At 39.3% G+C, this 26,550-nt stretch overlaps 1 protein-coding gene across 2 annotated transcripts in view; it reads left to right on the plus strand.

Moving 5' to 3' along the window:
• Positions 1-17,825, plus strand: part of LOC127372972 (glutamate receptor ionotropic, delta-1-like) — a 79,033-nt gene extending 61,208 nt beyond the window's left edge. Inside the window, exons 12-14 of one of the 2 annotated variants that reach the window (XM_051416968.1) lie at positions 3,498-3,738; positions 6,656-6,794; positions 12,111-17,825. In XM_051416968.1, the coding sequence (XP_051272928.1) occupies positions 3,498-3,738; positions 6,656-6,794; positions 12,111-12,577 (847 nt within the window). In that variant the 3' untranslated portion in view covers positions 12,578-17,825. The remainder of the gene's footprint in view (positions 1-3,497; positions 3,739-6,655; positions 6,795-12,110) is intronic. The other variant, XM_051416969.1, reaches the window with a different exon arrangement.
• The last annotated feature ends 8,725 nt before the right edge of the window (positions 17,826-26,550 follow it).

The following is a 26,550-nucleotide window of genomic DNA, read 5'->3' on the forward strand; positions in this document are numbered from 1 at the left end:
AACCCTTACTTAAATCAGCAGATACAAGTTCATTTACACTGTGTATTCATAGCATGCGAGTATGAGCGCAGAGGTATTGTACTGTGTAATATAGATGTAACTTGAACAATATTGCACAATATTGGTTGTCATGGCGAAGCCACTAAGAGCCCTTGGGTAATATGGAGGTTTTATTCTGAAAGTATTCTGTTCATTATTTGGTTGTACTGATGCTCGCTCTAGGAGATGAAATCCATGTTTGTTGATCCTTGTTTCAGTTTGTCTTGTTTTTCTTAAATCTAAGAAATAAAACATTTTTGTGATGTTCAAAGTTAAGAAAAAAAAACTCTTGACTCTGACTTCAACCTCATGCAGCTTCCCCTGTGTTCCCTCTTTGGCGGCAGTTTGTCTGGTTCATTGCCCTCCTGAGGGACCGTTTCTCAATCCCGGCCTCCCCTTTTCCTTCTCCTCCCTCTGCACCTCACTCTTCCTCTTTAATTAAGCAGCTCTGTGTTTGTTTAGGGATTAATTTGTGGCACTGAATGGAGACAAAACCGCTCGCCATTAATGAAGTTTTCTGCGCTGGCCAGGCCCAGTTCAGCAGGCGTCCAGCGGCCACAGACGTCCTCACAGTGCAACGCTCAGGGACGACCAGGAATAATGTGCCCGGGTGTTAAATTGAGGGCAGAGCTATTGTTCAGCGCAAAAGCCATTATCTCCACATTTCCAACCATCATTTTAATACCTAGTCCCATAACTGCTGTATTACCTCCATCCCTGGCTTTCTATTTGATAATCCTGCCATTAATAACCTTTGCAGACTTTGTTGCTTCTGCTGCTCATTTGTGCTGTAAAACTATTTTGTCCTCAGGGTGTTTCTGGGGGGGTGGATAGATGGAAACTGCAGTGCACTGACCTTCAGCATGTTCACGCTGAGTTTAGCAGATTAAATATAGCAAATTGGGCGCTGATTTTACTGCAGCTAAAAGCAGATTGTACTTCAGTGGTCACAGCAGAGTTTGCTTAATTAACTCCATAACTCAACACAACGAGGAGAGCCGGCCTGCTGCGTGAAACTTACTGTCTGTCACCAATACGTCCAATGTATAGAAAGTATAGAGATGTTTCAGATGAAGCGGTGCGAAATGCCTTCTGTGTCAGTGTGACGTCTTCTTCTGCTGCTGCTGCCGCTGCCAGAGAAGTTTCACTAGAGGATTGACAGAAGAAGTCTTTCTATGTTACAGAGAATCTGGTCAATTTTCAAAATACTATGGATTTAGTGAATCCAGGAAGGAAGGAGAAAGGAGGAGGCTTCCATGACCTGATGATATTTGTTGAGCCAGAGAACAAGCTACCATCATGGTGAACAACTTCAAGAGTGGTTCAGTTCAGTTCAATCTTTATTGTCCCTTGAGGGGAAACTTGATTTACAGTAGAGGGTCAAAAAACATGAGCACAACATACAAGGACACATGGGACATTAATTACAATCGTTACAGTACACCGCATCTGTTCGTTCAAAAGAACGGTAGCCATCATAAAGTGCTGCTGAGCAGTGCAGTCAACAGCACAGTGCAAAGTCAGGTCTTTTATTGCTCTTGGAAAAAAAGGAAAATTTAAACCTGTTGCATTTTACCGTGGGTGACCTGTATCTCCTCCCAGAATGAAGAAAAAGAAATTCCTCCCAGAGTGGGTGGTCAGAGGTGGCTAAGATCAACCACACCTTCCGCAAAACTTAATATTGGTAGATAAACAGTGTTTTTTTAAAAAAAAAAAAAAAATAAAAAATAAAAAAAAAAAAAAAAAAAAAAAAAAAAGAGAAAAAAAAAAAAAGAGAAACAAAGATTAAGGAAAAAAAAAATTAAATTTTTTATTTTTATGTAGGTTTTTTTTTTTAAAAAAATAAATTAAAAAATTAATTAATTATTTTATTTTTTTTTTTTTTTTTTAAAAAAGGAGAAAAAATAAAAAAAAAAAATCAAAAATTTTTTTTTTTGGTTTTTTAATTTATTTTTTTTTTTTTTTTTTTAATATTTTTTTTTTTTTTTTTTTTTATTATTTTTTTTTTTTTATATTTTTTCCCCTTTGTGGTGTTGGGTTGCGGCCCCCTTAATCCCTTCCCACAAACATTTTCGTTGATCTGATTTTGTCCTCATTGGAACAGAAAAATTGACACAAACATGGTGACCAGTGTGAGGCAGATGTTTCCAGGAGTCCACTTACAGAAGTCAACATATTGCTTTGTTCAACATGACAAATGTTAAAGATTATCTCACTGCCACTGGATGTTGCACTAGAGCACCACCATCTCTGACCAAAACAAATACAGCCCACCAGACTCTATTAACAAAACCACTTGTGATTGGTCGATTGTTTCTCTAATTGGTGAACAGCAACCAATAATCAGAGATGAGAGTAGTGCACTACAGACAAGTGTACAATTGATGGTTAGTCAGGAGTTACTAACAATCATGCATTGCACTGATGCTTTTTTAACTGTACTGTCCTCCAGTAGTGAACAAGTTAACAGCCTGTGTTTTTTTCTTTCTCAAATCAAAAACTGACAGTTGAAACTGTAATTCTCCTTTTTTGGGGGTAGTTCAAACCCTGTTTTAAAATTGCAGATAGTTACAGGCACTTATTTTCCACTTAAACTCCAATTTCTTGCCAATAATTTTGTGTTAAATGACGACAGAATCACCATGCAGTGTTCACGCTCCCTTATGGGTGAAAGCTGACTGCCTATATTGCAACCTGCTTTTCACACCACACCAAGGACAAAAAAAAACCAAAACTCTAATCCCCTCTCCTTCTCCGCACCTTTTTCCCCTTTTTTTTTTTTTTTTTTTTTTTTTTTTTTTTTTTTTTTTTTTTTTTTTTTTTTTTTTTTTTTTGTTTAAAAAAAATTTTTTTTTTTTTTTATTTTTTTAATTTATTTTTTTTTTTTTTTTTTTTATTTTAAAATTAATTTTAATTTTTTTTTTTTTTTTTTTTTTTTTTAATTTAAATTTTGTAAAAAAAATAATTTTTTGTTTCTTTTTAAAAAAATTTGTTTTTTTTTTTTTTTTGTTTTATTTTTTTTTTATAATATTTTTTTTTTTTTTTTTTTTCTTTTGGGGCCCAAGAGAGAGAAAATCAACTGCTGATGTTCAGCTCCAAGTGTCGATTCATTTTTCTGAGACAGAACAAAAAAGTCCAACACAGCTGTCACTCTGAAGCCACAAATTATCACCTATATTCAACCTCTGTGAAAAAAAACAGAAAATCCAGAGACAAAAACACTAATTTTATCTCACACATCATCGTAACACTGTAACTTCATTTAAAGTGGACAGAAACCAAATAAAACTCACCAAACCCATCTTTATTAGTCTTTCCACTGTTGTAAATCTCATTTAAATAACCTGTAAGGTGAGGCACCTGAGGATCATGGGAATTAAGAAGGTTGTCTTTAAGTCAGAAATATGAATTAATGGTCTTTTTGACTCACCTGTTTATGTCTTCTTCTTTATCTTCAGGATCTTGGAGCTGCAGGAGAAAGGCGACCTAGACATCATGAAGCAGAAGTGGTGGCCTCGCACCGGCCGCTGTGACCTCAACAGCCACGCCAGTGCCCACCCGGATGGCCGCTCCCTCAAGCTGCACAGCTTCGCCGGTGTCTTCTGCATCCTGGCCGCCGGCCTGCTGCTGGCCTGCCTGGTGGCTGGGCTGGAGGCTTGGTGGAACAGCAACCGCTGCCGCCAGGAGCAGCCCAAAGAGGTGACCGAGCACAGGGCCCGGCGGACGGGCCAGCGGGGGGAAGACACTGCCACACTCTACTTTAAGGATCCAGCCGCAGACGCGAGCCCCGACTTAGTGGAGCTCCAGTACACCCAGCTGTAGAGGAGAGAGGGTTAGGAGAGTAGAGTTAGTGATGGAGAGCTGGGGGACAGAGGGTGGTGACATAAGACAGTGTAGGTAGATGTGCTCTGTGCCACATCAGCCACTGATTGAAATCAAATTTGGTCTCTTATTATTACCCCTCCTCCATTTTTTCTTTTATCCGTCCATCGCTCCCCACCCACATCGTCCTAAACTTACAGACACCAGAGCTCATCTGTTTTTGTTTGGCATATTCTCTAAACCACATGAAGCACACGGCACACTGACCATTACCTTTTACTAATACGCTCATGAAACAGTAGCCTCTTGGTCTGCTTTGCCTTGATTCACACACTCGAGGCCTTAGGCAAACAATTAGACCAGCAAGTCAGGATTTGGCTATTGGCACGTCCTGCATGTTTCCCCGGCAAACACCCCCCCCCCCCCACTAAAACAACCGAGCACACCCACAGACTTTAATGATTAATTCCCACAGTGGCGGATCCGTAACCATTCAAGTGCTCAGTATTGAATTATTGTTATAAACTCATTTTCTACAGTGAGGCTTTGGTAGTTTCCTGCACCCAAGGGCTCTGAAAAGAGATTATAATTAGCAGGAGAGAGAGAGAGATTGTTCGGGCGGAGGACGATAACAGACACACTTTCTTAACACTTTTGGACATTTTCCATTTCATTGTGAAATCCTTACGAGACGTCAAGAGACAAGAAAGTAATTTATCATATCTAAGCGAACCTTTAAGTGCAGCTCTCCCTGGGTTTTGACATTAACAGTGGCATTATCACAGTTAGTCCAAATCATTTGCTGTTGTTGCTAATAGATACTCTTACTAAGTGCCTACTGAATAAAAACCATACAGACGCCAATTATCAGATGGCTCTCTGTTTAATGAAACACAAGTCACTATAACAGCTGAGCTAATAGTTACATCTTCAGAGTTTAAAGAGGAAAAGCAGTTAATTAAACATTAATGCACTCAATAATCAATATTAATGACAACTGATAACCATCTCATCAACTCTAAAGGAAGTACCTGATAATTGATGCGTGTTAAATATAAATTAAAACTAAGTCAATGTTATGCTGAAAACATTTTATAATAGTTTACACAATTACATTTATTGTTAAAACAACCTGAACTGATTTGGAGTCATGTTCCTACGTGTTTTGGCGTTTTGTAGAGATTACCTAAACCTTAAGCACATCCTTGAGAGGCAAGTGAGAAAAAAAAAGTTCTGGTGATCCATTTTCTAAATCTGATTTAAAGTGTTTTTGTTCTTGTGTTTATGATTTAAAAACAGCTGGAAAAAAAAGGTTTTAAACCTATTTAAATTTTAAAACCTAGTTTTTCCGAGTTATCACCTGTTTTACAAATAAAAAAGACTATTAAGGAACTTAGAAAGATAATCCTGGCAAAGCAAAATTACTTTTTTTTTTTTTTTACTTGTTCTTAAGTAATAAAACAAGAGCGATAAAATAGATCACCAGAATTTTCTCACTTTGCCTTTCAGGGTTTCCGTACGTGGTCTCCCACTACCATACTTTATACAGATTTTAACAGGCTTTTGAGTCATTTACGTAATTTAAATGCTGTGCACATTCAGAGGAAGGTGTTGCAATTAGAAAGTGTTAAAAAATAGAATGGAACAACGAAACAAAAGCCTCAAATGAGAATTTTGCAGTTTTGACTGTCGTTGCATATCATGTATTAACTGATGTCCATCCATAAAACAAATATGTTATTGGCTATTGTCAAATTGCTATGGCTAAAATGTTAGCTAACAGCTAACATAGATGTGTTTGTGTCAATTTAAGTCCAATAGTCTCTCTTTTAGCTCCGTTTTTGGATTCCCCCCGAAGCACCGCAGCACATCCCAGAAAACATCCCTCCGCTGCAGACTCCAGATTGAATTTCATGCTATGTCAATATTGTGACACTAGACCAGAAATCAATCATTCAGAGAAGATCTGAAGCGGAGAAACACACCGTTTGTTTCCTATTTAAGGACAAAATACTCAAGTAAACAATGTCGGGCAGTGTGTCTCACCGGGCCAAACATAAAGTCATAAAGGCATGCCCGGTTGAATATGGGGGGAGAAGAACCAGGGTCAGTGGCCAACAGATTTTAGTTTTTAAATAAGAAAACCAAATGTATACTATTTCTAAATACGACGAACAAAATGGGTCATTTTTCCATTATGTGTTTTTATTCCCAAAACAAAAACTAAAAACTTTTAGAAAATGTATTTTCAAAACTATTTTGGTTTTCTCATTTCAAAAGAAAATGTGCTGGCCACAGAGTCCACCGACCAACCAGCTATCAGACCAAAACCCCGCCAGTACTCAGTACCGTACAGTGACAGTATATAGTCTGGAACTGGGACGACATTTCAAGCTCTCATTAAGGCTACACTTAAACATAAACTGACCTCAGACCTGCATTTATAAGTTCTACCTCCAGACATTCACCTCCTGTGCCCAACACACACACACAACTCAACAGAAACACAGGGTATCATCAGGGTGCAGGTTTGTGTCATGTGACAGGGGACAAAGTTTTGACGTGGATCCATAAACTAAAGTGTGAGCAGACAGTATACGTTGGGTGTGTCGCCCTTTAGCAATAAGATTTGTCTCCAACATCCCAGTCCATAACCCCTGGTACTATCACTGTGTCACGTCTTATTGCAAATTATATGTCAATGTGGACACCCGTGTTATCTATCTCCTCTCCTTCTCTCCATCTATCCCTTTTATTTTTTTATTTACACTTGACTGTCTATGATCTCGTGCAGGTTACTAAGGATTACAGACTGGCAAGGGTTTCTGGTCCATTGACATATAATGACATTACAACTGCTTCATCGGAGGGGAGGAGGGACATTTGGACAGACAGAGAGAGAGGCTGGGATGAAGCAGAAGCTATTGATACAGGTCAGAATAGACCTCCTATATAACTATTAAAAATAAAGACATAAAAAAAAAAATCATATCTGTGCCATCGCCAAGGTCCTTTTTGTTTTGTCAAGGGTTGATTTTTGGTGATTCTACATCTGAGCAGAAACATGGCCTCATACCTGTTTTCTGTGGCCTAAGTTCTGGAAATGAATCTCTAATTTGTTCTTAATAAATAATCTAATAAATATGAAAAAGTAAAGAGGGAGGAGTTAGTGTTTAAGGCACTAGGAATGCATTTCTTATCTTCAGGAAACCTAAGAACTAATTTCATGTTAGTTTTTCCTCCATTTTAACCACAAACTAAACAAAAATGATTAGATATTTTATTCCCTTAAAACCTTTTTTTGAAGGTGGAACTTCAACAAATGATAGACCTCACAAAGACTTGTTTTCCTTAAAAAGATAGCTTGTCTGTAAGATTAAATGACATTTAGTGGTGAGGTTGTAGACTGCAACCAACTGAAGTGTTAGAAAAGCTACAGTGGCCTTTAGGTAACCTAAAAACGTGGAAGTCCGTTCTGGGCTACTGTAGGAACATGGTGGACTCCATAGAAGAAAAACTCCCTCTGTCAATAAATTGCAGATAAACTATTTTTAGGTGATTATACTCTAATGACAATATTTATGGATAATATATACCCTTTCTGCCAATAGAGCCCCTTAAATCCTACCGACTGGACTTTTAAATCAAACTTTTTTCGTTGTTCAAGTTTCTGGTGGCTCATTAAACTTTCCACCAATTAAACCACTAAAGCTAATAATCAATTTCCTTATCAGAAAATTGAACAGGAAATTATTTCCAGAACCAGACGTTTCAGCTCATTAAGATGTAAAAAAAACTTGCCCAAATTAATTTAGCTCATGATCTGAAAACAGACACCTTGGTCTTAATTGCAATTGATTGGAATTTGGGCTTCTGCTCTTTGCAGACGATACGATAATTAAAGTTGTAATTGATGCCGGTCCATCAGGTACTGAATGTGGGCTTCCGAGGGCCTTCTCACCTTGAACGCTGCATCCCCCGCCATTAGAAACCCTCCAGGTTCTTATAGTGCCTTTCTGTTTCTCCTTGCTTTGTTTTAGTTGGTCATCTTTAACTGTATGAACACATTCCATAAGGGCTGACCTCTGACCTCACTTTTACCTGTTGTTGGCATGTTTATCAGAAAAATAACTAACACTGTGATGGAAATCCTGCAAACAGGTTTAGTGCCTTTTAATGCATGTATGATAAAACACCTGTGACTCAATATTATTTCTAACCCCTTTACAAAGTCAAATTACTCTACAAAATATGTGGCGCTGGCAGAAAGCAGAAATAATTCTTTTGAGTTTATCCTGAACTGTGGAGTGGAGCCAAAGTACACAAATCGTTTGTAGTGTAACTTAGCTAACTCACAATTTGGCCTCACAAAGCCAGAGTAAATTAGAAAAAAAATCATTTTTGAGTGCCACTCAGCTACCTGGCCATTTAACTTCACAAAATCAGACTACAAGGCTCACCTTAAGAGTTTCTCTTAAGTTAACTGCCTCTTGACTGCCTTTCAGAGGGAAAACTCTCATTTTAGTCCAAGAAGTTTTGAGTGCCACTTTGCCAACTTGTAAATTAGCCTAATAAAGCCAGACTACATTGGGAAATGTCTGAAATTAGTCCAATACTTTCTCAGTTCTAATTAACTAACTGGCAAATTAGCATCACAAAACTAGACTACATTAGGAACACACCTCAGGTTTATTTAGAAACCAATTTTCAATGATAATTTGAGAGGAATTTGACATTTTCTGCAGTGGCAATGGTTTATCCAGTTCGAACACCAATAAAAATGTTGTGCAGTAAATGGCTAATAATTTGTAGGAAGACCTGAGTGAGTGAATGGCAGCCTATTGAACTAACAAAACTACCACATACCCATTAGCCTCAGCTGTTGTCTTTATTGCTAATTAGCAAATATTAGCATGCTAACACAATAAACCAAGATGGTGAACATGATAAACATCATACCCTTTTAGCATCAGCATTTTGAAATTGTTACTGTGAGCATGTTGAAGGTTTGAACCAGAAAAGTTAAGTAGACTTACTATCATTGACTTATAGCGAGTTATTAGTCTGTGTGCTACGGGCTCTCTTTTGTCACTTTCACAGAGCTTCAGTTAAACATTACTTAACTACATAATTGGCTTCCATTATTAACGTGTAAGCCGACTGCTGAGAAAATGTCTGCCTCTGAGAAATGTCCAATCTGCACACTTGAAGTGAGCTTCATCATCCGTGCCCACAGGGAGGGTAGATGTCCACTGTAGAGGTGGTCACAGTGCAGAACAGTATATCAGACTGCAGAGACAGCCACTCATCTTATAGTGAGAGATATTGATATCAAAGGAAGCCTGCTGTAAAATAAAAGGATGATTTGCCAAAGGGTTTAAATGTTTCCAAGGGCCACTTGAATCCAAAATAAACCAGAAACAACCAGAAAGTGTTCTTATCACACTTGAGCACAACCCACTCGACAGTTGCAGTAAAGTAGCAGGAGGGAGAGTAATTTAAAATCCCCCCCACTGGCAGGACTCATTAAAAGAGCTGTTTGTTTTCCAAATTAATGGAGGCTTTCAGATGGCTGTTGTTTTCTTCCTTTCCACTTACATCACCAGTCTGTCTTTAACGACCGGCTGAGGTTTAATCCCAGGCATTTATTTATTTAGGCTAGCTGCCAGTTTGACGCTGCTGAAAACATATTTTAATGAGATGCCCGTCCGCCGAAACAATAACCTGTAGTGAGATGTTTTAATTGGCTTTGAGAGGAGCTCTTTGAGACTGGAGAGGGATCACTCAAACCTGCTCGGGTCGTCGAGATTAAACACATTGTATGTTTATGTGTTCCTTTAAGGTTAGAACAAAGACCGGAGACAGATGCTTAGCCCCAGCAACCGCAGCCAATCAAGATTCACTGAGTCTCTGAGGTTTCACAAGCTGCTATACGCTATCATAGACTGTTTCACTCTCTCCACCACTCTACCTCCACATGAGGCTCACCTTAACAGTTTCTCTTACGTTAACTGCCTCTCGTCTGCCTTTCGGAGGGAAAACTCTGTTTTTAGTCCGAGACTTTTTGAGTGCCAATTAGCTAACTGACAAATTAGCGTCACAAAACTAGACTACATTAGGAACACACCTCAGGTTTATTCAGAAACCAATTTTGAATGATAATTTGAGAGGAATTTGACATTTTCTGCAATAGCAGGGCTTTATCCAGTCCGAACACCAGTGAAAATGATGCGCAGTAAATGGCTAATCATTTATAGGAAGACCTGAGTGAGTGAATGGCAGCCATTTTATTTCTATTAACCTCCCATTAGTTTCTTTCCTGTTAATCAGGGCTGTAGCAAATGAGGACATAGAGGTCATGTTTTCAGAAATTTGTGGCTTTTAACATTGCACATAGAGGCATTTTTAATGGCTAATACCAATTTATACCAAACTTACATACTTAATACATATTTAAATCCATATAAAAATCTCCCTGCTAGAATGTAGCTCATACTTAAACAGGGTGTATAACTGTATTTAAAATAAAATCTAAAAAAAGAAAAACAAAAAATGTATAACAGTTGGATGGATTTAAGTTATAATCCTTAAGATTTCAATTCTGGTGGAGATAATCGACCACTGGGGGCAGTAAACCCGCCTTAGAAATTCAAGGAAGACAAACTTGTTTGTTTACAGTGCAGCCAAACTCGTTGATTTATTGATCTGCTGACAAAAAATTACAAAAATGTCTAAAAGGGCTTACCTCCAAATACACTTGATTTATTGTGCGTCTTACAATAAAAGCTATGCTGTTGATTGAACTCTTTTTAGCTTTGAATGAGGACTCCGCCAGTATAAAATCACTGTGACATTTAAATGGCTCCTGTAGGAAAAGTGCTGATCTGCAGTACATTATGTTCACAATGGCATCAAAAATTGCCTTTTAAATGATGAAAATCTTGAGGATTATTACTTTAAAATTAAAAAAAGAATCCTTAAATTCAGAGAAAATTGTCTTCAAAATTATCTTCGGGGTCCTGGGTGGTCGGGTTTGTAAAATCCCTGGTGCTGATTACACTGCAACATAACTGAATATCTGTGTGTATTAATATAGAGTGTAAATGTGTCATTGTTCTGAATCTCACTGTGACGAGTTACTGTGACTAATATCATTGTACCTCTGAGTTGAAGTGAATCCAATGCTGGAGCCAAGCCAGGCTGCGTTCAGGAACTGACTTTGTTGCAAAGTGACCGATTTGGTTTAAAATTCTCTCCCCAAACAGTGATGACAGCATCCATTCAAACATGTCGGGAATTTGGATTCAGACCCAGAGGCCTCGCTTGATATGCGAGTCACGCCTCCCATCTCTCTCTTTACCCCTCGTCCTTTACCTTCCCATGACCCAGTGTGCAGAGGCAGACCCGCAGTTCAACAGGGAAACACTCAAGTGTCTATTAATGCCTAACAAGTATGCATGGCTGCAGTCGGCAGGAGATGCAGCGTCAGCCAATGTTTTGATTAAATTGTTCTGATAGGGAACCGATTCTCCGATCCTCCTGCACAGAGTGTACTGGCTGCAAGGTCAGCGAGGAAAAAAACACCCCCACAGAGGGGAGAGAAAACACAACTGTAGACATTTTCAGTTTTAGTTACATAAATATAGAGAGCGCAAAACTTTACAACTCACATTACTTTTATTTTTTATTTAATTGAATTTCTGACCCAACTCTTAAGATTTGGTTTTATACTTGGAGGCAAAATGAAGTCTTCTATCAGAAATTCAAGATCCAAATCAATCATTCCTTCGCCAGAGGTCTCTGAATCCAACACATTCACATGAAAACCTTGACATACCCTGCTCACACACAGACTTACTAAAGAAACCCAGCTTTACAACAAACCTTCTTCAGTCAGTTTGGCTCCAGGATTGTTTTTCTCCAGACATCAAACCTTTAATATTCACTGGCCAAGTTTGATTTCAAGGTGCACGTTCAAATTGGTTTCTGTGGCCTCAGTTGGGCTTTTGACACAAAAAGAAACAAGAGGCTGTCCATCAGCCAAGATTCTGATAGCAGCCCATCAATTTAAAACAAAGGCCACGACCAAAAACAATGACAGATTGAAATGCATGGAGCACCAGCAGACCTGAAACAGTCTGAGAAACCGGCCCATCGCCAATCTCAGCCTCTGTGTCCCTCCTCCCTCCTCTCCTCCCTCCCCCTGTCTCTCCTCTGTCCTCTTCCACCCCCAACTCCTCCTCTTATAGGACAAGGAGGTGAATCTGGAACAGGTGCATCGTCGTATGAACAGTCTTTTGGACGAGGACTTGGCCCACAAGCAGATCCCCGGCCCCTCTATCGAGATCTCTGCGCTGGACATCGGCAGCATGCAGCCCAGCCAGGCGTCTCTGGTGCCGGGGCCGGAGTCCGTGCGGGACTACCCGCCCTCGGGCCTCGCTGTGACCACCTTCCTCCCCGGGGAGGGGGCGCCGCCTCCTCCTCTTCCCCACCCTCACCATGGGGGGACCCTAGGCAGGACGCTACCCCCATCCCAGGGCCCTGGCAGCAACACGTTGCCCCTGCACCACCCTCTCAGCAGCACCAGCCTCAGCGGCACCATGCAGTGCAAACACAGGGCACCCAACGGGGGGCTCTTCCGGCAGAGCCCTGGCAAGACACCCATGCCAATGTCCTACCAGGCAGTCTCCGCAGGACCCATACCCGAAGCCATTGAGGCCACCCATAGTACATCTATATAGTGATATAGGAGGGGGGGGTGATAGGACGGGGTCAAACTGCATTAAGGATGAGTCGCTCTCTGGACTTTGGTCCGGTTTTGGGTGCGAGGCGAGTTAGGATCTCTAGAGGAAGATTAGAGAAGGAAAAAAAAAATATATGTACAAAGTAAAAAGATTTTGTATCTGACTACCTGTTCAGAAAAGCCGATGTTACAAAAAAACAAAACAAAAAAAAGCGGGGAGGCGGGCGGGTTGGCGGGTGTAATTTTTCTCTTGTACATAACTGTAAATACCAAGAGAACGAAGTGAGGTTAAAGTGTATTTTGAATATTCTCAATTTTTGAAGTTGAGTTATAAAAAACCAACAAAACGAGATAAAAAAAATATATATATACATTGATGAAAAAGTTATGACTGTTTGAATGGCTTTGTAAATTTTGTTCAATATGAAACAATGACGCGAAATTCATTGTGATTGTTTTCTAAGTGCCGAAATTAAACGATGTCTCTCCACAACTCATCGATGTAAACGACTACCCATGATGCACTGCTGTAGGGACATTTTAGTGTTGGACACCTACTGTTATGCACCTCTGTACCAACCCTATATATATCTTCAGCATCGGACGAAAATGATCACAATTTTTTTTTTTCCATTTGTATTGAATATATAATATACGTTGTTTTTTCAAATCAATAGTCTACATTCATTTTCTTACGTTGACTGTATATTGTGAATCATTCAACGATAGGGGGGAAAAAAACTAGTGGTCTAAAACTAGTTTTATCTGGTTCTTATTTTACACACGGCTGAGTGGTTTGTTTTTATAGTACCTTTTTATTTGTCATCAGTAATGTCCAGGTGAAGAGTTTCAGTTTGTAAAGGGAGGACAGACAGAACAAGAGGAGAGGAAGTAGAGACTGTCAGGCTGTGATCACACCTACTGTCGACCCTCAAACGCAAACGATGGTTGGGCTCAATGCGAGGTTGGGTCTAATGAACAGGTTTTGAATTAAGAGGCAATACAAATTCGTTATATGTCCTCTAGCATCACTAGCAGATTGACATTTTTGGTTAGCAACCACGACTGCTGAAAGTTTAGATCCCAACTTTCTTCCATCTTACCATATGGTTTTCATTATAGTGAGCATTCCAGCCTTACCGAATGCCTCACTTTTTGATTCCTGAATGTCGGAACCAAAATGCATTGACTTTTGGGGTTACACTTGCTACACAGCATTCACTCAGCAGATATAGATGGGTTAGTATTGTATCGATATAGGTATATAAATCAAGAACTACTTATTACTCTTTCTCTCAGACAAAAAGTTCATTTACCAGTACAATAAATGAATTAATGAATCACATTCAAATAATGACTGAGTGCCCAAAGCGTGTTATAGTTCTTGAGAAATGAGAAACTGGTACCAATTTAAGACCAGGTCTTGGTACGCAAACCTACTCTAAACTACCTTCATAGGTAACTAAAAAAAAATGGCTGAATATCATCGACAGCCCACAGTCAATATTGTTCTTTTTTCGAGTGACTTGGCTCGAGAGATGGCAATGTTTGTCTGTCAGTTGGTTAAACTATTGGACAGACAGCCATGAAACTGGGTACAAACATTCATGATTCCCAGGCAATGTCGAGTTTTCCTCTGGCACCAGGACATTTTCCGTTACTAACCACGACTGCTGAAAGTTTGGATCCCAACATTCGTCCACCATTTGGTAAGATTACAGACTGTTCAATTCCACTTATTAATTCCTGAACGTTGGAACCAAAATCCATTGACTTTTGCGGTTACACTCAGATTTTCTCAGATAGAGATTGGTATCTTCAGTAATGTATCAATAAGTATTATTAACAATTCTTAAACCTTCTTAAGGAAGGAAAACGTTCAGTTACCAGTAATATATAATAGTAATATTCTGATAAAGAGAGTTTTGGTATTACAGTGCCCACCAAACTGGTACCAATTTAAGACCTGGTTTTGGTAGACAACCCTACTCTCAAACTGCCTTCTTTAGCTCAAAAATAGCTGAATGTGAGTCAGTTTACAGTTCATTGTGTTCTTTTTGGCTTTCCAATCTCCTGTTTTCTGAAGGGTTTTTCAAATTGAGATGAGATGTAACGAGCTTGGGCTTGAGGGAATTGCATGAGTGGAGGGCTTGTCACACAGTGAACCAAACATTTTTGGCATCAAGCCACTGGTCTCAATAACACAAATGTCCACAACAAAGCACATTTGTCCGTTGTTTTGCTGCTCATCTCAATCAAATGCTGAACATACAGTTGGTGGTGTAAACGCAGCCTCAGAGTCTCTGACCTTTTTCTTTGTTATATTTAACCTGAAAAAAAACGTCTCGTAGAAAGAACTATCAGATATATAGATATGTCTTTAATTTTTTATACTAGAGAATTTAATGTCAAACACTTGTATACAGGTTTTTCTCCTGCAAAGCAGTTATTTTAATCACAAAGAGAGAGAGTCACAGCGAAAAGCCTCATATTCCCACAAGTCATTCCTAATGAGATCCATTATCACCTGCAGGGATGACAGAGGGCGTCATTATCCAAAGTGCAATCAGAGGCTCATAATCGTGGAGATTCTGCAGGTGTCATACCTCAACTGCTTGTAATATAAAGGAAATCTGATTATGTTTGCTAAACACTGGATTGTTTTTCTCTATGGAATACTATATGATGAACCTTTATGGAAAACTATTTTCAACAAACCACACACAACACCCCTCCGATTGCTGTCATAAGTGCAATTAATGTGCATTTATGGGCCTAATAAGTTTGGAATTAATTTTAATTTGCCAGACATTGTTGCTGTTAATCACACACAGTAGAGTTTTCAGTCTATGAGCAGTCAGACAGAAACAGACCAGCTCACCGTTGAAGGGTTTCCACTCCAAAAAGTGTTTTATGTCGGCAAAGGAAGTGGAGGGACATTAACTTGTCAGTATGAAGAGCTTTATTCCGAAAATTCATTTTATAGACTGAACACCAAATCTCATGTTATTGATGATCAGTTAGATGGTGAATTTAATGCTTGAAATGGTGATCTGACAGATGTCTTGCTTAAATCTTAAATTGAACAGCAACTACCAGTGCTTACTGACTTTATCCAAAATTCAGTCCCTCCAGGAACAGTTCCCACACATTCAACCTTGCAAGTTTGTCCAATCACAGCAACTTTTTCGCAAATTTGACTGTAGTTTCTTGTGCAAAATGTTGAGCCGTACATCACCAAACTCACTTCCTCCTTTCTCATTTTGGAGATGAAGACCATCCAGACATGTGCGACATGAACCTCTTACATTTACCCTCCAAACATTTTTATTCTCACTGAAACAAGTTGCCTTTGATTTGTAATGAATTATACTGAAACTATTTTTTTCTATTTTGATATCAGGCATTTTAGGCTGCAACAATTCTCCCCAAAAAACCCAACAAAATCCTTGAGGGACTTGCACGTTTCTAACTGTGTCGCCAGAAAAACGGCAATGATGGATGATTCTACAAAAGCAGGATTATGTTCAGTGACTTTTATGTCTAATGCCAACGTTTTTAAAACTGTTGGTTTCTACAATATCTGCACACGGCAGCTAGGTTATGGTTAACATTAGGGTGAGATTGCGACTGTGGCAGATTAACTATAGTTATGTTTAAGTATAGACAACTAAACACTTGTTTATGGTTAGCTCAGTTGGTGACCTCAATGCTGATTTGGTTTCCTATACAAATGGAAAACTTGGGACAGGTGAAACAAACCTTTTGAAACCAATATTTCAGGCCAGTCTCGCACTAAAGTGTATAACAGACCCACCGATCCACTAGAGGATACTGTGTCAGTGTCACGTTTTGCCATGCCTAGACAAGAAAAGTACATGCATGTATAATAATAAAATAATAATAAGAATCCATGTTAGAAGTCATAAAATCATCAGATTTAAATATTTCAACCAGAGGCCCTCCAATAAAAGTATGAAGGTTCAGTACCTGCAGGCAGTTCTGTAGTCAAGACCACTTTTGTCCCGTCCGAGACCAAGTCCAGACCCATTTCCAAAGAGTCCAAGTAAAGTGAGAGACAGAAAAATAGGCCAATGGCAATACTTGTTTAGATTTGGAATTAAACTACATCAAGAACTAACATCAATGGTTTCGTTTTCTTTAGAAGAACAAAGTTACTTCAGAAAAGCAACATTTATTGCCGGACTTGGTCGAGACCAACTAGAATATCTGGCGAGACCAATGGCCGACGAGTCTAAGACAAGTACAAGACAATTTCGTATGTATGTAACTTACGATCTTTTCCTAAAAGTGTAAGCAGATATTGCATATTTATTATTGCATATTTATTATTGCTAACTTGATTGTGAAATAAGAACGTGTTGAAAACATGACACTGTCACGGTGGACCGGCGTGTGTATTAAAAAAGTATTTCCACTGTTAGCATTAATGTTGGCATTGGACGTAAGTTATTACATAGATGTCATCCTTTGAGCCAAAATTCACCCTAAAAAGATGAAACCAGTTTGTTGATTGTAGAACCAACATACTTTTCTGTTACATTAAGCCTGTGATGTGATTAAAGGTTTAATGTTACTGTGGATACAGATGTTTAACATGTGATCATTTCCCGAGCAGAAATTACTCATAATTTAATTTCCTCTATCAGACATAAACCATGAATATATCAAATCTCTGCCAAAGGGGGTTAATAAGCTAATGTTCTGCTCCTGTGTGAATACCGATTCTCCAATTACATTAAATCAAATCTGCCATGTGTGTCTGGAAAATGGACAAGCAGAAGAAAAGCCAGACTTGAGTTCAGTGTTTCTGAACATGCGTTGGAGGGTTTTTACCAGATCATCGACTCTGACGCAGCTCTCATGTGAAAAGACTCTACATGGATGTTTTCTAACTGTCAGTAGTTGCTCTTGTGAACCGACTTACGTTTCTCACTGTGCTCCACAACACGACGGACGGACTAAGGACCCTGAGGTTTTGATTGGTCAGCAGAGAGGACGTGAATAGGAAGTGTGTGTGTGCTGGGGTGGCTCCATGTGTCCCCCCTTTGTGTTAAAACTCCAGCGCCAAGTCAGAAGATGAAAACGTACTGTCATAGCATATAGTCTGTCACAGTCCATCTAAGGGAGACCCTTATTTTATTTATGAATATGCTGCTTGGAGTTTCTTAATCTTTAATAAAGAAATATGGTTTACAAATTTCTTTCTGATGTTGCTCATTTTCTCTCCCAGGATACAGTTGTTGCCAGATGTTGGTTGTCACAAAGTTAAAGCTTCAGGTAACTCTTATTTCCATTATCATTAGTTTATAACATTTCAATACGCCCACTAGGGGTTGCCAAAGCTTAATGGGGGGTTGTAAGGTCTTCTTGATTTTAAGGGATGTAAGAAAACTTTAAAAATACACACAGCAGGCCTGTATCTCAGCATTAAGTTTCATTTCTGTAAAGAAAACTAAATGCAATTGTTATTTTTAAAGTTCATATTATTATTTAAAAACAAAACTTTGAAGAGCACTGTATATTATATTATTATTATTATAGTATTTGCACAAACTTTCTGCAGTTATTGTGCGAACTGTTTGGGTTCACTGTTCAGTTTATCAGCTGTTCTCTACTGTTATTGTTATTATTGAAAATAAAATGAAATATCTGTCAAATAGTCAGTTTACTCTAATAGAAGTGTAAACTGTGGAAAAATATTGCTGATCTATAAGATGTTAAAATAATGAAAAATGCCCATCACAGAGCCTTTCTTCAAATGTCCAGTTTAGTCCAACCAACAGTCCAAAACACAGAAATATTCAGTTTACAAAGCTATAAAACTGAGAAACAGAACATTTAAAAAGCTGGTACCAAAGAATGTTGGAGGTTTTTGCATCATAAACTAATAAAACTATCAATTGATTATGAGAAGATTAGATACTATTTCCACCATGAGACAGTAGACGGTGCTGATGATGTTTAGAGGTTTTCTGCTCAACAAGGAGCGGGACAACTTCCACCATGTAGGATTTAATGGCATCTAACGGTGACTGAGCACGTCTGTATTAGACGACCTGGGAATGAGATTGGATTGTTAAGTGTGTTGGAGAAACTACAGTGGCCGCGAAAGTCGCAAAAAGCACTAAAGGCCCTATCTAGAGCCAGTGTTTGATTTGTTCGTTCTGAGTTACTGGTGAACTGAAAACATAGCTAGGAATATTATATTACATCCTAAATGTTACACAGTGGAGCTTTAAGGCCTGTGTAGGTAGCAAACTAACAAGCTTAAAGAGTGTTAATGTGGGATGATGTTACCGTCTGTGCCATCTCAAGGTTTCCTAGTCTGACTGTCTGCTGTACAAACTGAGAGCCATCTGTCCCTGAAATCAGGTAGAAGCTCTGATCAATAATTGATTCCCCCTTAGTCGTGAAGATGAGATGTACGGCAAATATAAAGAGTCTTCACATCATTTCAGATTTTCTAGTTTACTGCCTCTAGGCCTGGAGAGAAAATCCATTAAAGTTGACTAAAATTCCTTAAAAAAAAAATTCTTCATTTGGATACTGGGAAATCAGTGCGAAACCAAATGGCTGTCTCGTTGCAGAGTGTGCAATCGCTCCGGTTAACACTCAGCAGAAAAATCTTTGATGACAGCAGGACGTCTGGTTAGATAAGTCTCTAACTTACTGAATGTACAGAAATAACTTTCTTTGCGGAGGTTAAGTCTCGGAAATACATCAGAAATTCTCCTTAAACTCTTCATTTGACCTCAAAGTGTTAAAGTTTCATACCAACAGTATTTTAGTGTTCAAAGACAAGAGTGAACATCGAGGCAGCGTCTGAGACATCATGCAACCATGAAGTCATACATCCTGATCCCAAACTTAATTTCAAATATGATGGATGAGACTGCAGACCAGTTATTAGACAACCAGCTTGCCCTGTACGATTTTAGAAATGTTGCTGTTTAATTCCACCTCCTACTGTTGGAGTAGATCGTTGTAAAGCCAAAAGCTCACAATTGTTCTGGATATTGACAATTGACTTTTCATAAGCCCCACCCCTTTTTGGTATGTGCTCCAAAAACATTTGATCAAACCGTGGTCAACTTTCGCCTTTCATTTCTTCATTTCTCTGTTTATTTGATAGCGACAGATACAGTTTACTTTGACAATGGCTCTACAACTTATCCAGTGCAATGGATCACAGCATTCAGAGCTACAGCTAATTTAACTAGCTAGCTAGGTAATCTACATCAGCCGTTAGCTAGCTAGCTAAGTGTGATAGCTAATGATTGATGTAGATAAGCTACCTAGTTTGCTGGCATTTTTCCAACATTAGCTAACTCACTATGTGACTATATGTCGGTTTTATCTTTTAACCATCTTCAAATGTCTTTTCATCATAGATTAGTTTAGCATATAGCATATAACATACAGGAAAGGAGACAGTTAACCAAGGTTACAAAAGGGGCTGGACTTAGGAAGGGTCAATTCCTAAGAGACAGGTAGGAGTTTGTTTGCCAGCAATAATGCTAAAAGGCAGAAACGTGCTGCCCCTAATCCTCTGTTATCCTGCGTGGTGTGACTCTCCTTCTAGTGGCCATTAGAGGAACTCCAGCTCGAGACAGCAGTGCTTATCACAACTGTGTGTGAATGAATGTAAGGTGACGTTGTTAATATTTCATCCAGCACTGTGGAATAACATCATTACCTCAGTGTACATAGTAACAATGAGCCGCTGACAGTGTCCTGTACGGACAAAGACATTTCTGTGGCGCAGACATGAATCCTTGTGCCTTCTACAGTGTCTCGCTTCTCTGCCGCATCCTGCCATCAGTGTGTCAGGCAGAAAACATCCTCTGCTCTGTCAATTAGGGGGAAGATTTAGTCTGACGCACCGGGAGGAGGATTCAAACCGACACACCGGGACGTACGGGATGTGAGCTGTCCTCTGGCTTTAAACACACAGTGTTTCTCGCTGTCACCCGTCCGACTGCTGGGATAAAGGGCTGACTTTGACTAAATGCTTACACGGCCGCCTGGTTTGCAGAGATACCGACAAGCCGTCAGAAGGAATATCTGATCGGTTAACTGGCAAGGCTCCTGGTTGGTTGGCGGCGTGGTCGGACAAATGACTGACTGGCTGGTACACAAAGTGACACCAGAGCCGAGAGACGTCTTTGGATGAACTCCTAGCTTTGACAGACGGACAGATGGATGGATGGATGGCAGCGCACCAGATTATCCCAAAGACAAATCAAAGACGAGAAGGAAGGAAAAACAAGCAGCAGACATCCTCGCTCCCCATCGCCAGAAGTGTTTTTCACTTTTTCCAACACCCAAACCTTTTGTTAGCCCGTGGCAGAACCCTGCTAAAATATACATGGATTATCCGCTTTCCTTGTACTACTTAAGTTTCAGAGCACTTAGAGCTGTAAGTGGTTTATATGACACGTTCCTCCTCCTCCTCCCTGCTGCTGAGTTGTGCCTTCTGGATAAAACACCTCATTACTCACTTTACCTCCAGCAGCTGGAAGAAATAAAAGCCAATATGAATGTGAGAGTCCAGTTGTGCCGTGCAGTTATGGGCCATTATACGGTTACAGGCTGAGCCGCTGTCACACGGGGAAATGTGGGTCAGTGTCCGTAAATCAAACGACGGGGCCGTGGGGTCGCTTTAACGTAGCAAAGCTGTGCACATGAAATACAGAGCGGGGCCACTCTAAAGGAACACAGGCATGAAATAGGAGCTTGCCTACCACCATAAATATGCAGATTCACTAAAAGTGCTGAAAAGTCCCGCCATCAGGGACTGCAGTGCACTTACTGGAGATACAAAGCCCAGGAGGGCAGATTAAACATGCTAGCAGCTCTAATGACGAGTCTGTAACATGTTCTCTATTAGCCTCTCACGTTTTATCATTATATGTGAGCCACAGAGCATCACTTTGTCAGATAAATGCCTGATGATCTCTGAAAGACCCAGAAGCAACAACACAGACTGCAGTACGACTCTAACCCTAACAGGGGTTGAGTCAACATCGATTACACACCCATTTCTTTAACACAAATATCTTTCATCATTTTGATCATTTTGTTCAGTTGTAGGTCGACAGAGAGATGATATTGATTAGTGTGAAGGTGAAACGTGGTACACAAATTTATTTCATGTTTCATATAAAATGTCATTAAATATTGAACTGTATCGGCTGTGTGCTTCCAATAAGAAGCTCCCAGGACGTCATAATTAGGAGAAGTTCTGTACATTCATGTAAGAAAAATACTAAAATATTATAACATACATTTGCAAATACTCAGCGGGGTTAGTTACAGCTTTAAGTACTCTGAAGTTATATGCACCAGAACATTAAATATTAGGTGGTTTATTAAAACAGTGTATAAAAAAACTCTGAACAGCTCTGTAAAGCTTCTACTGAAGGCAAACATTTGACCGTGTGGCATTTAAGTATTAATAATAATGTATAAATCCATAAGTATGTATTTAAATATTAATACTCTGACCAAAAATCAACATTCATGCCGTGGTTTTAGTATGTGTTGCCTGGCAACTGGCGAGAGCTCCAATACATTGCTTGATAATTACACTAATTGCTGCCTATATTTATAGGTTATCATAAGTGGAGACATTGAATATTTGCATTCTGTTCGCAGCTCTTTGGAACGATGATTGACGGCTTTGTTCGGAGACAGTTTGGGGCCTAAATGATGCTTCTTGGCTCGAACACATGCTCACTGACACGCTATCGCTCATGCAGGAGGGGGGTTTCCAACAGGGAAAAAGTGATTTCATGTTTCTCACCGCCTCCGTCTCCTCCTCTTCATTCTGCTCCTGTTTCTCTCCCTCTGTCCACATTTGAACATCTCTGTCTGTCTTTTTTTAGTCCCTCATCATCATCACCCTCCTGTTTCTCCCCCTGAGCACTGCTGTTGTCTGCACCGGCCGATCTCCTGGAAGCAGTCGTCAGAAAAAAATAAATGTCTGGTTGCAGAAGCGGCTGCTTGTGGAGCAGAAAGAGGTAAAGAAGCTTATGGTGCTTCCATAGGTATACAAACATAGATACCTCATTGGCCGCTGCTGTATGCTGCCGTTGTATGTCTGTGCAGTCACCATATTGTGTAGGTCAATAGTTAACAACACTGAGAGATTCAGACTTCACTACAAAATCCACTGTAACTCAGGCGCCTGGATAGCTCAGTGGGTAGAGCTGGCGACCCATGTACCGAGGCTGAGTCCTTGCTGCAGCGGCCCAGGGTTCGAGTCTAACCTGCGGCCCTTTGCTGCGTGTCATCCCCTCTGTCTGCCTTCAGCTGTCACTATAGTAATGGCAATAAAAGCCCCAAAAAATATAAATTAAAACAAAAAAATCCACTGTAACTCACTTAATTCTGAGCCCATTTTCAATCAAGTTGGTTTGTTATGAAGGTGAAATTTTTAACTTGACACTGGTTACTTACAAATTAATTTAGCCACTGGGGGCGGAGCTAATCAGCTCCATACCAAAATAAAATCCTTCTGAATAGCTACAACTGCCCCTGGAACATTCTCCGATTTATGAACAAGAAACATCAAAGTAAATTTTGAATTTTAGCAGTTCAGTTTCTCTAAACTGTAGATTTCTATATGTATATTATCATAATATTCCTAGATCTGCTATATTGTTATAAAGCTGCATTGTTACTTGATTTTGTAAAATGTGGAATTTTGTCTACAGGGTATCTACATTGCTATAACTAAAGGTGCTTCTAGACCTTTAGTTCAGTTCATTTGGTCTAGTGTGGTTGCCACATCTGCTCGGGGTCTTACGTTTCACTGTAAATCAGACGACCAGAAACAGCAGTTAAAGCATCTTTAGTGTGTGTAATGTGACAGATTTTGAGGAGAAAAGATTCACTGAAACTGTGACTTGATCAACAGAAAACAACAGATAATCCATTCACTGTTTTATATGACCAGTATTTGCTGGTTTCTCGCTTCTCAACTCAACTGTTGTTGTTTTTGGAATATAGTTTTAGATGGACAAAACAAGATGTTTGAAGGGGTTACTTTGGTTGTTGAGAACTTGCCTTTGTAATGATTGACTTTACGTACAGTAGTAGTCTCGCCCATAGATATAGAAACGTCTTGATTTGACGGTCGCCATATTGCGGAGGTCAAGATGTGCTAGTTAACACTGACTGTGCTACAAAACCAAATGTAACTTGCTTAATTCTGAACCCACTTTCATGAAATTTGGTTTGTTATAAATCTGACAAATTGAACGTGATACTGGTCAGATCCACCCCTCATAAACGGATTAATTGCAGTAACTCGACAAGTAACGCTACTGCAGAAACATTGTGGACTCCACGGCATCTGTCGTTAATAATTCTCAGGTAATGAAAACACAACAACTCTTTTCATATATTCAGGTGATTATACACTAATGAAAACAGCTATGAATATTATATTACATTTCTGCCAATACATCCTCCTAAATGACCTTTAAGGCCAGGTACCACTGGGAATAGAGGAGAAAGATAATTTTATTACATCAGGGTGAAGCTTCGACCCCAGTATTATGACTTTTTAATTTCATATCATTTACTTATGCAAAATAGGTGATATCTCATTTAATATATAATTTGCAGTAAAAAACTTTTTTTTGTCAAAACTTTTATGTTGGGAAACAACATACATACGCGCTTAAAAACTACAAGATGTGTACAAGTTTTTATGAATCGGGAGATTTTTGGTTTTAGTGTGTGAGCTAAATGTCAGTTAGTCTGTAAATCCAAGCAAGTACTTATCCGGCTTGTGGCAACCCTGACTATTATCTGATCATGATCCAACTAGTTCATAGATTAACAGGTGAAGAAAGAGGAAGAAATTAATAAATTAGACCTGAACAACCACTAACTATTACGACCCACAAGCTAACAGTCAAGTGCAATTTTATATGTTGGGAGTGATTAGCTGCTTTATGTATATGTCCCAGAGAGTAGAGGATGAGTCAGCACAAGTATTTCAACATTTCAAAAGAAGATAAATGGGTCTAAATGTCACTTTTAATCATTTTGGCTGTCGGTCAACACCTGTATGTCACATGCAAGTGCTTGAAGTTCAACCATCATCTACTGATGCAGGTTTAGTGTTTTATAACTTGTCTCCTCAGGGGTCTGACACGTTCAGTCATTGACTGCTGCAGATTTGCTGTCTCTAGCTCATTCATATGACATATATGTTGTCATGGAACATCTGACTTCCAAGTCAAAGTGACATTTCAAAGTGAGCGTTAAGTGGCACCACTTGTTGTCCTTATCTGACAAGAAAAACGTAAAGTGAAATCCATTTCAATCTGGAAACCCTTTATTAGAAACTCACTGTGATCATCATATCTGACTGATGCTTTGCATTTGAGCCACTGATGCCTTCATCACAATACACATCTTTGTGTCTTGTAATTGTGAGTCTTGAGGTCATCATGTTAGGAAAGTAGTTTAAAAACAGGCACACAAAGGGCAACCATTTACAGCATACTACCATTGGAGTACAATTAGCTGATAATGATCCTGATCAGCCAGCATCAGTAATCAATACAAACATTATTAAAGCAATAATCAAACTAATAACTAACAGCAGTCAATGTCAGACAACATTATCAGACTAGCAGTTAGCTAGTGTTTCTGTAGTGGAGACTAAACGTTAACAATGATCCATATCAGCAGTTTGAATCCAACTAAAAGCTCCCTGCACCAAACTCCCTTTAAGAAATATCACATTTTAACAATTCCTAACGTGTTCGTAACAACACGTAACTCTAGAAACACGAGCTAAAGGCCGTCATATGTCCACAGTCTGACTGTCAATACAGGATCAATATCATCCATAAAGATACAGTGTATACTGATCAATATCATCCATAAAGATACAGTGTATACTGATCAATATCATCCATAAAGATACAGTGTATACTGATCAATAATCCATAAAGATACAGTGTATACTGATCAATATCATCCATAAAGATACAGTGTATTCTGTACAAGCTTTACATTTTGTCTCAGCCTTTAGCTTTCAGTGGAAAACATAAAATAAAATAACAATGAATTGAACACCACACTGTTAATTCACCGTCCATTATGTGTGTGACGTTATTCGAGGAGTTTTTTAAATTAACTACCCAGTTAGCTGCTTCCTGTCTGGTTCTAGAAAGAGACAGCTCTTGTTGGCTGTGGCTTGTTTCATGTCTCCCCGACACGACCAGATATTTATTTAGGGTCCGCAAGGCATCAGTGAGTCCTCAGATTGTGTCTTTAAAACGTTCGCACATAGTAATGGTCCTCATGGGAAAGAACGCCAATTTGCCTCTGATCTGGGGACATTTGTCGGCGAGAAACTGTCGATGAGTCTAAAATCAGGGCAAAAATCATGTCATGTGAACTCTGAATCACTGAATCAAGACCTCTGAATCATCGCCCATGATTATTTTATTGTTACTTTGTTAGTTGGATCTTCAAAGATAAGATTCTGTTTTAATATCTGACCTTCCTTCAAACATTTCTTCACTAATTCTGAACTGTTTCTGTTCGGCCGTTACACAACATGAACACAAACAAACACTTGGTCCGGCACTTTTCGTCGCTGCCAAAACCCGCTGGAGCCCAATCTGAGCCGTGTACCACCTGGACGTTCTCCTAAATCCCATTCTTCAGGCGGATTACACCTTCCAATTCGAGGAAACCACCTCCAAACCGAACAAATCCTTAAAGGAGACATTCACCACACGCTGATGTAACTGTGCTTCATACTGTTACACCACTGCTATGGTTGCACAACACTGCCAAGAGAACAAAGAAGACCTTAAAAAGTGCCATGCAAAACATATTAAACAGCCTATTTTTTTTGCTGAATACAGTGTTTTTGACAAACTGAGATG

This window comes from Dicentrarchus labrax, unplaced genomic scaffold (assembly GCF_905237075.1).
Source record: "Dicentrarchus labrax unplaced genomic scaffold, dlabrax2021, whole genome shotgun sequence".
NCBI lineage: Eukaryota > Metazoa > Chordata > Actinopteri > Moronidae > Dicentrarchus > Dicentrarchus labrax.